Source organism: Orycteropus afer, unplaced genomic scaffold, assembly GCF_000298275.1.
Source record: "Orycteropus afer afer isolate SDZICR_OR568_19922 unplaced genomic scaffold, OryAfe1.0 scaffold00362, whole genome shotgun sequence".
Classification (NCBI taxonomy): domain Eukaryota; kingdom Metazoa; phylum Chordata; class Mammalia; order Tubulidentata; family Orycteropodidae; genus Orycteropus; species Orycteropus afer.
In genome coordinates this window covers 2,344,511-2,358,416 of record NW_006921949.1, presented here as the reverse complement: position 1 = coordinate 2,358,416, position 13,906 = coordinate 2,344,511, and the positions used below count along the sequence as shown (strand labels likewise).

The window sequence follows — 13,906 nt, the reverse complement described above, 5'->3', positions numbered from 1 at the left end:
CTTTTCTACCCCTAAGTCTTTGTAAACTCCAAGGTGGGATTTTCTATGAGCAACTGAGGAGCTCCTGATTGCTGAAGTTGTCCACCTGGAGTATTTCTGTTGGGAGTGGCACAAAACAATGTTCTGGGAGGTACCCACTCTCTCTCAGGTGCTTAGAGTTCTGATGCTATGATTGGCTAGTTTGACCACCCTGCTGGGCTTAAAAGGAGGCCTCCTAGAGGCAGAACTCTCTCTGACTGCTGGTTGAGGAAGATGTGCTGCTGAAAGAGACCCACACCCCGGAAAGAGACACGTGCTGCTGGGAAAGAGGCGCAAGAGACACGCATCACTGAGTGAGACACCAAGGGACCGGCACTGCTGGGAAAGAGACTGTGAGAGGCTTGGCTGAGAGACGATGGGCTGGGAGAGAGACTGAGCATTCTTCCTGAACTTGAGCTGTAGCCTGGTGCTTCCCTAATAAACCCCATAATCTGTGAGTTCTGTGTGGCCACTGCAGCGAATTATCGAACCCAGAGGAGAGGTGGTGGGTGCTTTGGGAGGAACGGTTGATGAAAGGGCTGAAGGGAGGCAGCATGTCTGACCTTGCAGTAATAGGCCTTGCGCTATTGACGGTGACTCTGCCTTCCTCTTATGGGGTTCTAGGAGGTCAGAACATGTGGCCTCCTTGTCGTTTTTGCAGTAATAATCTTCCATAGTGATACTGCCTCGGAAACCCAAGGAAGGGTCACTGTGAGTCAGATCTGACTCAACAGCAGTGAGTTTGAGTGGCTCCATAGGAGAAAGATGTGACTGCTTCTGTAAACATTACAGTCTTGGAAACCCTACGAGATAGTCCTACTCTGACCTATGAGGTTGCAATGAGTTGGAATTGACTTAATGGCAGTGGGGTAAGCACTGTACTAAGTCATTTGTTTTTCCAGGTACTAAACTCTTTATTCTTACACCTGGATTCTGAAAGCACTTTCAGTCTGTGATGTACCATTTACCACTTCTTAGCATGTCTATCTACTGGTAATCATATTGTGTATTTAGTTGCCATTCTTTTTTATATTGTTTGTCTTCAGAGAGAACGTAAGTGCTTTGAAGGCAGAGAATTTTTCACGTACACAGTTATAGCCACGGTATCTGATAGCACACTTTAAGAGCATATTTGTTGAATAAATGTATTCATTTATTAATAAGTACTTTATTTTATTTCATATATATTAATTTTCTTTCCCAATTAAAAGTATGAGTCTCTTTAAGTAGATATTAAACCAAAAAATCACCCAAACCTGCTGCCATCAAGTTGATTTCAACTCATAGACCCTATAGGATAGAGTAGAGCTGCCCCATAGGTATTCTAAGGCTGTGAATCTTTACAGAACCAGATTGCCTCATCTTTCTCCCACTGAGTGCCTGGTGGGTTTGAACCTGTGACCTTTTGCTTAGCGGTTGAATGCTTTAACCACTACACCACCAGAGCTCCTATGGGGATATTCTTATCCTTCAGTAAGTAATTGACTGGGAATTGGAGTACTAACCAGGTACTTCAAAAAGTTGACTTCAGAAAGATGGGCTTAAGGTTGCAGAATGTGAGAAAGGGACCAAGTTAAACCATTAAACATTTTTATTTATTTGCACTCCAGTGCTAATTTGTTGAATCTCTGTGTATGTGTGGGTATACATTTGTGTGTATACATGTGCGTGTTTACACATGTGGGCATACCTCAGATTATGCAGGTTTGGTTCCAGGCCATTACATTAAAGCGAGTATCAATAAAGCGAGTCACATGAATTGTTTTTGTTTGCCAGAGCATATAAAAGCTATGTTTATATTATACTATATTAAGTGTGTAATGTTGTTATGTGCCGTTGAGTCAGCCCCGACTCATTACAACCCCTCCTTGAGTTGCTGAGGCAGTATCACTATGGAAGTAGATTGCCAAACCTTCCTTCTGAGAAGTGGCTGATGGGTTTGAACCGCCAGCCTTCTGGTTAGCAGTCAAGTGCTTTAGGCACTATGCTACCAGAGCTCCTAAAGTGTGTAATAGCATTATGAAAAAGTTTGAATTATTGTGAGAATTACCAAAATGTGGCACAGAAACATAAAGTGAGCATAGGCTGTTGGAAAAATGGCACCCATAGACTTGCTTGACACAGGGTTGCCACAAACCTTTAATTAGTTAAAAATGTAGTATCTGCAAAGTACAATTAAGTGAAGCACAATAGAACTAAGTATGCCAGTATACATATATACAGGAGTTCTGGTGGTTTAGTGCCTAAGACTGCTAACCAGAAGGCTGGCAGTTCAAACCCACCAGCCTCTCCTTGGAAGGAAGGTTGGGCAATCTACTTCTGTAGTGATACTGCCTCGAAACCTGAGGAGGGGTTGCTATGAGTTAGATCCAACTCAATGGCAGTGTGTTTGGTTTTGGTTTTATACATATACACATTCAGTTTCACATTATTTTTGCATACTGATAATACGTTTTAGTGGTCAGTATTTTACAAAGTGGAGAAAGATCAATTTGCATGTAATTTTTGAGTCAAGAATATCTATAAAAAATATTTCACTTACTAAAATATTCTAAAATTAAATCAAACTATATTTTAAGGGTCTATCAGGGAAGATGTTTATAGCTTAAACATTTTTATAAGTATGATATAGGCTATTTAACCAGTTTTCTAAAAGTTGGCATTCCAATATTAATAGTAAAATTAATAGCTAACGCTAATACAACTCTGTGTATGCCAGGTACAGTTCTAACAGCTTTACATATATTTTTAATGGTCATAACAACCCTATAGGATAAATGTTATCATTTAAAAAAAAAAAATTAGTTGCTGTCAAGTTGATTCCAACTCATGATGACCCCTTGTACAGCAGAGTAAAACTATACTCCACAGGGTTTTCAAGGGCATTTAGGACCTTTTGGAAGCAGTTCTCTGGGCCTGTCTTCCAGGGTAGCTCTGGGTGGTTTTGAACTGTCAACCTTCCAGTTAACAGTAGAATGCTTTACTGTTTGTGTCACCCAGAGACTCCGTCCTCATTTTACAGATAAGGAAACTGAGACTCAGAAAAGGTTAGTGACTTATCTAAGGTGCCACAGCTTGTAAGTAATGAAAGCCTGTTGCTGTTGAGTCGATTGCAACTCACAGTGATCCTATAGAACATACATGACAGAGTAGAACTCCATAGGGTTTCCAAGGCTGTAATATTTATAGAAACAGACTGCCCCATCTATCTCCTTTGGAGCAGCTGGTGGATTTGAACTTTCAGCCTTTTGGTTAGCAGCCAAGCACTTAACCACTGCACCACCAGGGTTCCTTGTAAGTAATGAAGTTAAATTTAAATCTAGACAGTCTGGTTGCAGAGTTCATACTCTTAAAGTTTCTTAAAAGTAATGTTGCAGTAAGTATATGTGTATATATTTATGCAAATAGATTTATCTGTAGCATAATTCCTAGGAGTAGAATTTCTGAGTCAAAATATATACACATTTAAAATTTTGATAGATATTGTTTATTATCTTACAAAGAGGTTGATTCACTAGTAGTGCATGTCTTGTTCCATATGCTTGTTAATATTTATTATTAAATTTTTCATTATTGACAGTCTGAAAAATAACACTTGGCTAATTTTCATTTTCATAATGAGTACGATTGAGAATGCATTTTTTTTCTATATTTAAAAGACATTTGTAATTTATTTTTGTATGTGTGTCCTTTAGCCATGTTCTGTTGGGTTCTTATAAATACAGGGTTTTATCTCATCTAGGTCTAGCAGATGTTCGATCTAGTCTTTGCAGATGTAATTAGTTAACATGAGATCATATTGAAGGAGGGTGGACCCTAATGTAATATGACTGGTGCCTGTTATATAGATGAGCTTCTCTCTACATTGGCAGTTTCACGAGGTGTTTAAAGCAGACAGTCTCTTAAGTCGCTAAAAATCTGTGTATTGGAACTTTTTTTTAAAACTGTGATTTGGGTGAAAGTTTACAGAGCAAATTCATCTTCCATACAGCAGTTCACATATACTTTGTCTCATGACATTAACTGTAATCTCTCGCAATGCAATAGCTTTCCTCCCACTTCCTCCTCATAGCCCCTTCTTCCCTGTGTCCTTCCCTTCCATGCATTCCTGCCCTCCCCCAGCTGTCTCCCGGTGCCTGCACAGCCCTTCTATTCTCCCATGATTGATCTCTCCAAGGAGTGTATCTACCTAATGTAAATGGTCAGCTCATATGCCTGTCTTTTGTTTGGCTGGGAGCCATGGGAGTGGGTTCAATTCCAGACCTGAAGGGCAGCTAGGGGCTATAGTTTCAGGAATTTCACCAGGCTCTATCTGACCAACAAACCTGGTCCTTTTTTTTTTTAATGGTTTTGGGTTTTGTTCCACACTGTTCTCCCACTCTATCCAGGATGTCCTACATAGATCCGCCTCCAAGTGGTTGACAGTGGTAGTTTTTCTGGTCTCATAGTTGTATAGGCTGAGGATCGGTTGTTTCCATGCGTCTTTTGTTTTCTTCACTCTTCTTTACTCTGGATGAGGAGAGACCCATCTTTGCATCTGGATGGCCGCTTGCAAGCTTTTAAGATCCCAGTCACTACTAGCCAAAGTAGGATGTGGAACAATGTTTGTGTAGTGGATTATGCCAATTAAGCTTGATGTCCCCTGTGACCACGGTCCCGAGCCCACAAGTCCAGTTACTCACTCCCTCCAGGTAGCTGGCTGTGGCCAAGAAGTGCCCACAATCTTGCCCTTTGTCAGCTTTATTACATACCTGGAATTTCTTAGAGAACATACAAATACACTTGTAGAAACATTGTCTGTCAACCCTGTACATGGCCATGGGCATACTCCCCCCTGCATAGACATGCCTAATTGTTCAACCTGTCCACCCATCTATCTGCCTGTATGTATCACTGTTTTCCATCATTGACAGCACAGTACTGTATATGCAAAAAGGTTCATCTTTGTTGTCTGTACCTTCCATGCACCTCTCTTAAGTCTTCCTCTTTCTCAGTGCCACCGTATTGCTCACTCATATTTGGTACATTGTCCTTCTCTTTACCCAAATCAATACTTGTCTCTACCTATCTAGCAGTGGAACTATTTTAAAAACAATTAGATATGAACAAATTTGAGTTTAGTGCCAACAGATATATTTGGTCTAATAGTCCTCAGCTTGCTATGAAGAAATGAATAATTTGGTGCCAATTTAGAGAGAAGCTCATTTATATAACAAGCACCAATCATATTACATTAGGGTCCACCCTCCTTCAATATGATCTCATGTTAACTAATTACATCTGCAAAAACTATTTGCAAATAAGGGCACACTCACAGCTACTGGGGGTTAAGATTTCAACATATCTTGTTGGGGTACAGAATTCAACCCATAGCACCCTCCTATTAAGATAGCTACTATCCTATTAAAGTGGATGAAGTGCATGTACACTTATGTAACTCCTTCCTCAATTTGTATAGTAGATCCCATTCTTCCTTCTCTTCCTCTTCTACATCAGTAATACTTATCATATAAATATGAAATGCTGTATTTTCTCACTTCTTAAACAAAATCATTCTCTTCATCCCACATTTCCTTCTAGCTACTATCTTATTTCTCTCTTTTCCTTTATAGAAGAAATTCTTGAAAAGTTTTACATAGTGGATATCTCCAATTCTTCATCTTTTCTCTCTTGAAACCCACTCCAGTTGGGCTTTCACTCTTTCTATTTTACTGAAACTAAGTTGTTAAAGGTTAACAAAAGCCTGCTTGTTTACTCCTCAGAAATTATTGTGACAAATTACCCCAAAACCTGATGGTGTAAAACAGCCATTTAGTATGTGCATGGATTCTTTTCTTCAGGAATTTCAACAGGGCACAGCAGAGGTAGGTGGTCTGTGTTCTGTAGTGTCTGGCCCTTGACTAGAAGAGTCAAAGCCTTAGGGCTGAGTCATCAGAAAACTTGTTTTGTTCATATCTGGCAATTGATGCTAGCTTTTGTCTGGGAACCTCATTTCCTTTCCATATGGGCTTCTCCATGTGGTCTCTTCATTTTGGGCTAGTTTGGGCTTCCTCACAGCATGGTGGCTGAATTTAAACAGAGCCAGATGTAAGCTGTATTGCCTTTTATGGCATAGTCTAGGAAGCCATGTGGCATCACTTTCATTGTATTCTATTAAAAAAGACAGTCACAATCACACCCACATTCAAGGAAAGTGGAAATAGACTCTGACTCTCTATGGGAGTGACAACTTGAAATACTACTGTGACTATTTTTGGAAACTAGAGTCTGCCTCATCCATATTGCTAAAGTAATTGTCAATTCTCTGTTTATGTCTTACTTGACATATTTCTAGTATTTCACACAGTTGATCCTTTCTTTTCTTGGATTTCAAGTTATTATACTTTTGATTTTCCTCTTGCCTCACTGTTGTTATGTGCCATCGAGTCGGACCCACCTCATAGCGACCCCTCCTTGGGTTTCTGAGACAGTATCACTACAGAAGTAGATTACCCCATCTTCCTTCTGAGGAGTGGCTGGTGAGTTTGAACCGCCAGCCTTCTGGTTAGCAGTCAGGTGCTTTAGGCACTACGCTACCAGAGCTTCCTTGCCTCACTAGGGGCTCCTTATCAGTTTATTTAGCTGGGTCTTCCTTATCTCCTCAACCTCTGTAGATCTGGAACACTTCTCATTTTTATCTGTATGCTCTCCTTTTTCTAATCTAACCCAGTCTCATGACTTTAAATATTGTCTGTATGGTCATGACTGTCGAATTTATATCTTTAGCTTGAAATTGTCCCATGCACTCCAGACATGGATATACAAATTGCCTAATCAGTAACTCTACTAATAAAAAACCAAAATCCGTTGCCATTGTGTTGATTCCAACTCACACTGACCCTATAGGAAGAACAGAATTGCCCCCATGCAGTTTCCAAGGCTATAAATCTCTGTAGAAGCAGACTGCCATATCTTTCTCCTGCAGAGCAGCTGGTGGATTTAAACTGGTGAACTTTTGGTTAGCAGCTGAGCACTTAACTAATATACCACCAGTATTCCAAGCTCTAGTAATAGGCATACAAAATTTAGCATGTCCTAAACTGAATTCTTAAGGAATCTGGTGATAGATAACTGGCAACTCCATCTTTCCAATTGCTCAGACCCAAACTTTTTTGACTCAGTTTCTTTGACACTATGTATAGGCTGTTAGCAAATCCTGTTGGCTCTCTCTTGGAAACATATCCAGAATTGGCTATTTGTACCACCTCTATCAATATTATCCTAGTTTACATCTTGCTTAATGTATTTATTTTTTTAGGCCTGAGTTAACAAATTAATAGCTTGAGTGACTTAATACAATAGAAATTTATTTCATACTTCTGAAGGCCAGAAGTCTAAAATCAAGATGTCAGTGACGTTGGTTCCTTCTGGAGGCTCTGAGGGAATAATTTGTTCTATGGCCGACTCGACGGCAAACAACAACAACAGTATGCCTCTCTCTTAGGTACTGGTGGCTGCTGGCAGTCCTTGGCATTCCATGTCTTGCATCTGCATCACTCCAGTCTCTGCCTCCATCTTCATGATTTTCTCCCTGTATATATGTCTGTGTCTCTGTTTTCTCCTATAAGGACATCTTGGATTAGGGCTCACTCTAATAAAATTTACTTTGTTTTAATTAATTATATCTACAAACACTCTTTTTCCAAGTAAGGTCACATTCTGAGGTCCCAGGTAGACATGAATTTTTGGAGAACTATTCAACTCCATACACTCAGATCATTGTAATAGCTTTCTGACTAGTTTCCTTGCTTCTACCATTACTACCTGTTAAAACAATTTAAATCATATTATTGCTCTGTTCAAAATTCTAATAACTTATCATCTCACTCCGAGTAAAAGCTCAAATCCTTAACATGACCTGCAAAGCCCATATAATCCCACCCCTATGTCTTACTGATCTCATTGCCTACCTCTGTCTTACTTACTCTTCTGTAGTCATATTGACCTCATTATTACTCTAGAAACATGACAATCTCAAGGCCTTTGCACTTGCAGTTCCTTCAGCCTGGAGCCTCTTCCACTAGGTATCCCATGGCTCATTTCCTTACATCTTTTATGCCTTTGCTCAATTGGCAACTTCTCAGTGACCTTATATAACTAACTTATTTATATTGCCCCTGCTCGTACACTCCATGTTTCTTGTCTGCTGTGCTTTTTTCCATAGGTCTTATAAATCATTGGATGTGCTACAATGTATTTATTTATTCATTTAGTTTTAGTATCTGTCTCCCTTAACTAGAATTTAAGGTCTCAAGTAGGGTTTTTTATCCCCCGCTCTATTTTGTCCACTGCTATATCTCTAGTTACTGGATAAATATCTGACAGGTAATAGGATTTCACAAATATTGAATGAATAAATGTTTTTTCCTTTGGTTTTTCTTGTCAAAAGGGTAAGAAGATCATAAAGCATATGTCAACGAATCAGCAAGATCTAGATCCGGGTAATACTGTAAATGTGGATGATGTTACAGACACTGAAAAAGAACTTATTAAAGAATGTGAAGAAATATGGAAAGATATGGAAGAAGTAAGTATCATGAGATAAAAGTAATATGTCAATTCATATAAGATTTAAATCAATTTCAATAAAAGTTAGATGTAGGAAAGAAAGAATTTTACTGGTTCTTGGGAGCAATTATATGATAAATATTTATTAATCTTTAGACCTATACTAGGTGAGAAATAGAAAAAAAATAATTATGTCAGTCTGTGTGCCCAAGGAAATTACATCTTATAGAGACAATACCAAAACAAACAAACAAAAAAACTCACTCCCAGTGAGTCAATTCGACACATAGTGACCACTCCTTGGGTTTCTGAGTCAGTATCTCTACAGAAGGAGATTGCCCAATCTTCTTTCTGAGGAGTGGCTGGTGAGTTTGAACCGCCAGCCTTCTGCTTAGCAGTCAGATGCCTTATGCACTACGCCACCAGAGACATTATATTATGTTATAGTACTAGAAGTATTGTGGTAGAGGTGAAAAGACTGTACTTAGGAGGGCTATCAAACCTAGACTGAATAGATTGTGGATAGCTTTCTAAAAGAGCTAATAACTGAATTCATTTATAAAGTATGGATAGAAGTTAGCCTGAGTAAGTAGTGGTGATATACAAAGCGCAAAGAACAAGATGTGTAAAGGTTGAGATTAGAGAACTCTAAGTAGTTGACACAATGGCAGCTTTTTTTTTTTTTTTTTGTATGGTTTTATGGCCATTGTAAATGAGGAGAAGGAGGACTTGTGGGGTGAGACTGGAGAAATAATCAAAGGCAAGAACATGAAGTGTTTTGCTGAGTGTATACTATGGGGAACTGTTAAAATTATAAGCATGGAAGTGACATGATTAGATAGGCAGTTTGTGAAGAGTAATCTAGTGACTGAAGAAAGTGGAATGCGGAAGAGTGAGACTAAAAGTAGAAAGAACATTTAGAAAACTGTAGTAGTCTTAAATGCTCTTTCTACTTTTAGTAGTAGTCCTCAGGAGATCTGGTGGCACAGTGGTTAAGTGTTTTAACTGCAATCTGAAAGGTCTGTGGTTTGAACCCAACAACTACTCTCCTGGAGAAAGATGAGGGAGTTTTCTTCTGTAAAGATTTGTAGCCTTGAAAATCCTATGGGGCACTTCTACTCTGTCCTATAGGGTCTCTCTCTGTGAGTCAGAATTGACTTTACAGCAATGGATTTGGTTGTAGAAATAGCTCTAGTAAGAAATAATGAAGGTCTAAATGCAGTCATTACAAGTAGAAAGAAGACTGGATTCAAGAGATACTAAGAAAGTATGACCAAGATTATCGGAGGTTAATTGGATATAAAATTGGAGAGAATTATCATGGATTATTTTAAGTTCTTGGTTTGGGACATTGGGAGATTGCTGGGGTTATTCTCAAAGATAGAGAATATAGAAGTAAAGAAGAACACATAGTTACAACTTTGAAGAAAGCATGGATTAGTTTAGATGATACTGAGTTTAAAGTATACTTTCTGAGTTAGTGAGACAGAACTACTTTTGATACACTACAATATGTTAGTGAAAATTTGTTATACATAAAATAGTATAATGTATGATGTAGTCCAAATCCATTTTTAGCATCCTTTTCTTTCCAGTAAGTTTCAGATCAAAACTCACTGCAATTGAGTTGGATCTGACTCATAGCGACCCCGCCTTGGGGGTTTCTGGGGCAGTAGGTATCTCTACGGAAGTAGATTGCCCAATCTTCCTTCTGAGGAGTGGTTGGAGGGTTTGAACTGCGAGCCTTCCGGTGAGCGGTCAAATGCCTTAGGCACTATGCCACGAGAGATCCTAAGAGTGGGGTAGTGAGTTTTCTTTTTCCTTCTCTCTTTTTTAAAATAATTTTCACATAAATCCTTGGTGTTCTGTATCATTAATGTATTTTCAAATGATTTACATAATCCCTTTTTTTGCTTTTGGTATTTTTTCAATTTAGACATTTAGATTTAAAAATAAAATTTTTGCAATAAACACAAATAAAATATAAGTTACCCATATTTTTACCTTTCACATATAATCACTATTAACCCTTTGGATTTTTTGTAATGGCATAGAAACAATGCTTATTTTCTTCTAATATTAACTGTTTTGTTGCTTGTTACTTTTCTATTATGGTCTTTTCCCTCTTATTTTCTTGCCTCCTGTTTTTGCATTATCTAATTTTTGTTCTTTTTCCTTATTTCTTTATCTTCACTTTGCTCTGTGCTACCTTTTCATTTATTTATTTTTTGATGTATTCATCTTCGGACCTCTTTGTCTGCCTTCTTGCTTAGAAAATGAGGAATTGAAGCAGACTCTTCTCTTACATCAGAGAACTTTGGTGGCATAGTGGTTAAGTACTGGGCTTTTAAAGATGTGGCAGTCTTCTTCTGCAAAGATTTACAGGGCCAGAAACTCTATGAAACAAGTCTATTCTGTCCTATAGTGTAACTATGAGTCGGAATCAACTCGATGGCAATGAGTTTTTATTGTATTAACTGGTATAAAAGGGGAGAGGAATTGTCTGTAGCTTTTAGTGTGTGACTTGTTTTTCTTTCCTTTTTAAATTAAGTGTCAGAATAAATTATCACTTGTTGGAACTGAGACACTTACCAACTCTAATGCTCAGGTATGAATCATTTTTTATTTTCTTCCTAAAAATAAGTAAGTGAAATTCATTGTATTTTGGAAAAGAAGTGTATCTGTCTATATTTTTTCCAAGTATTATTACTTTTTTAAATACTTATTACTTAATCATTAAAAAAAAATCCCTACTTTTTCTAATTTGTGAGAAGAGGTATTTTAAAGACATTTTGGTACAAGGTATTATAAATAAATAAGAGAAAATTTATTAAATTTATAATTTAACAACTATATATACATTTGGGAGCTCTGATGGCATAGTGCGAAAGGCATTTGACTGCTAACCAGAAGGCTGGTGGTTCAAACCCACCAGCTACTACTCCTCGGAAGGAAGATTGGGCAATAGTAAACCACTGTTGGCTGCTAGTATAATACGTTGTTAAAAATTAAAATAAGTGAAGATGGCGGAATAGGCAGAAAGATGGGACAGACCCTCTTCAACAAAGAAAAGGGGAACCAATTAACACAGATACAGAAGATAATCCTGGCCCCTTGAGTCTTGAAGGAAAGGATATAGAAGTGGACCAAACTCCAACTAGCAGGAGAATTTGCATGAAAACACCAAAAAAGGAAACATACGGAGCTGTGGTCTGGCAGCAATCCTGACGGCACAGACAGCTTGGACAGCTTGGATATTGCTGAGTGGTGGTAGGACCTAACAATTAACCTAAAAATTGGCCCTGCTACCTAGGGACTGTACGGAGGACTGTTCTGGTGGCTGGGAAATAAAGGGGAAAGCAGCCAAGAGGAAGGTGGGCTGAGCTGTGGACTTTTGTCTGTCTGGAGGGCACAGCCATTTTGAATGTTTATGAGCGGCTTGACCATTTTGGATATTTAAAGCTACAGCATTCTTCCAGATTCCAGGGACTTAAGAATAGGCTCCACTTGCCAGAAACCCCAAGGACATTCCAGACCCGGACTACTGGAAAGGTGCGACATTCCCTTTGTTACTCTTAAACCCCAACCCTCCTAGTGAACGCACGAACAGCCATCCTTCACTCCCCACCCAGCAGGAATTCCATTGCAGTCTGTGTGCTCGGAAGGAGCCTGGGTACCCTGGCCCACCCTGCCCTGATGTTTTTTTTCTCTTTCTTTGTTTGTTTGTTTTTGTCTGTTTTAAAACTACTATTACTATTATTATTACTTTTGTCCTTTTTACTATTATTCTTTATTCTCCCCCTCCCAGGTTCTATTTTCAGCTTTTTTTCTTTTCCCTCTTCCTGGTTGCATTTTTTTTTTTTTTTTCTTTCTCATGGTTAACTACATTCCTTGTTTTTGTTTTTGCGTTTTTCCCATTTTTTCTTCATTATTCTCCTTCTCTACCTTTTTTCTCTTACAGCCCTCTCCTAAGATATCTTAGGGTTTTTTTTTTCTTTTTCTTTTTCTTCTTTTTCCCTGTTTTCTTTTTTCAGTTACTGTTCCTGTGTGATTACATGGTATACTTTTTGTCCATTTGCTTTTAGTTTTTTGATGGTTATTCACTTATTATTTTTGTCTAACTGAGAGGAAGACAGCAACAGTCCCCATATAACACAACTACACCCACACCTTCTGCAGATTCACTTACTCAGTGAGAGCCATTACTTCCTTCTCTACCAATGGGCCAGCGATAAACAACCACCAAGAAGAGCCTGACTCACCCTTGGCTGCTCTTCACAAACAGTTAACAGAGATCTAAATACAATAACGCCACAATGTCTCAGAAAAAACAGACCATCACAGTCCACACAAAGAAGAAGATAAAGTAGTAGAAACAAGGGAGTAAGATAAAGACCCAGAATACATCCCTGAGGAAGAAGCAGCATTGGAACTCTCTGATGAGGAATTTAAAACAATTATATTTAGGTATCTTCAAAGGATTGAGAGACAGACCAAGGAAAATACAGACAAAACCCTAAATGAATTTTGGAAGAAGTTGCAAGAATAAAATGAGAAAATAAATGAAAAATTAGAAATGATTCTAAATCTACAGACAGAAGTTTAAATCTATTTAAATTGTCTGAAATAGATAACACATTGAAATGACAAAGGAGTAGAATTGATGCAATGGGAGACACAATTAATGAGATTGAAGATAAATACCTGACTACTTGTTTGGAAAGGGATCAGTGAGAAAAAAAGGTCAAAACAAAATGAAGAAAGGCTAAGTTTCATGTGGGATACCATCAAAAGGAATAACCTATGTGTCATTGGAATTCCAGAACAGGAAGAAAAAAATAAAACCACTGAGAAAATTGGCCAAGATCTGTTGGAGGAGAACTTCCCTGATATGATGAAAGATGAGAAGATATCTGTTCAGGAAGTCCAATGAACCCCAAACAGGATAGACCCAAAAAGAAAATCACCAAGACATATCATCATCAAACTCACCAAAACCAAAGACAAAGAAAATCCTGAAAGCAGCACGGGAAAAACAAAAAGTTACTTACAAAGGACAGCCAGTGAGAATAGGCTCTGATTTCTCAGCAGAAACCATCCAAGCAAGAAGGCAATGGGATGGTATATATAAAACCCAGAAAGAGAAAAATTTTCAACCAAGAATTATACACCTGGCAAAATTGTCCCTCAAATGTGATGGTGAAATTGGGAGATTTCCAGATAAGCAGAAACTAAGGGAATTTGTTAAAACCAGACCAACCTTAGAAGAGATGCTAAAGGGAGTCCTTTGAACAGAGAACCAAAAATAGCAAATAACAACCGACCATTAATACACAATATG

At 38.3% G+C, this 13,906-nt stretch overlaps 1 protein-coding gene across 1 annotated transcript in view; it reads left to right on the top strand.

The window, feature by feature from the left end:
• Positions 1 to 8,467: 8,467 nt before the first annotated feature.
• The window catches only part of CENPK (centromere protein K), a 59,486-nt gene continuing 54,047 nt past the window's right edge, over positions 8,468 to 13,906 (top strand). Inside the window, exons 1-2 of the mRNA XM_007952855.1 lie at positions 8,468 to 8,584; positions 11,117 to 11,173. Of these exons, the coding sequence (XP_007951046.1) occupies positions 8,468 to 8,584; positions 11,117 to 11,173 (174 nt within the window). The remainder of the gene's footprint in view (positions 8,585 to 11,116; positions 11,174 to 13,906) is intronic.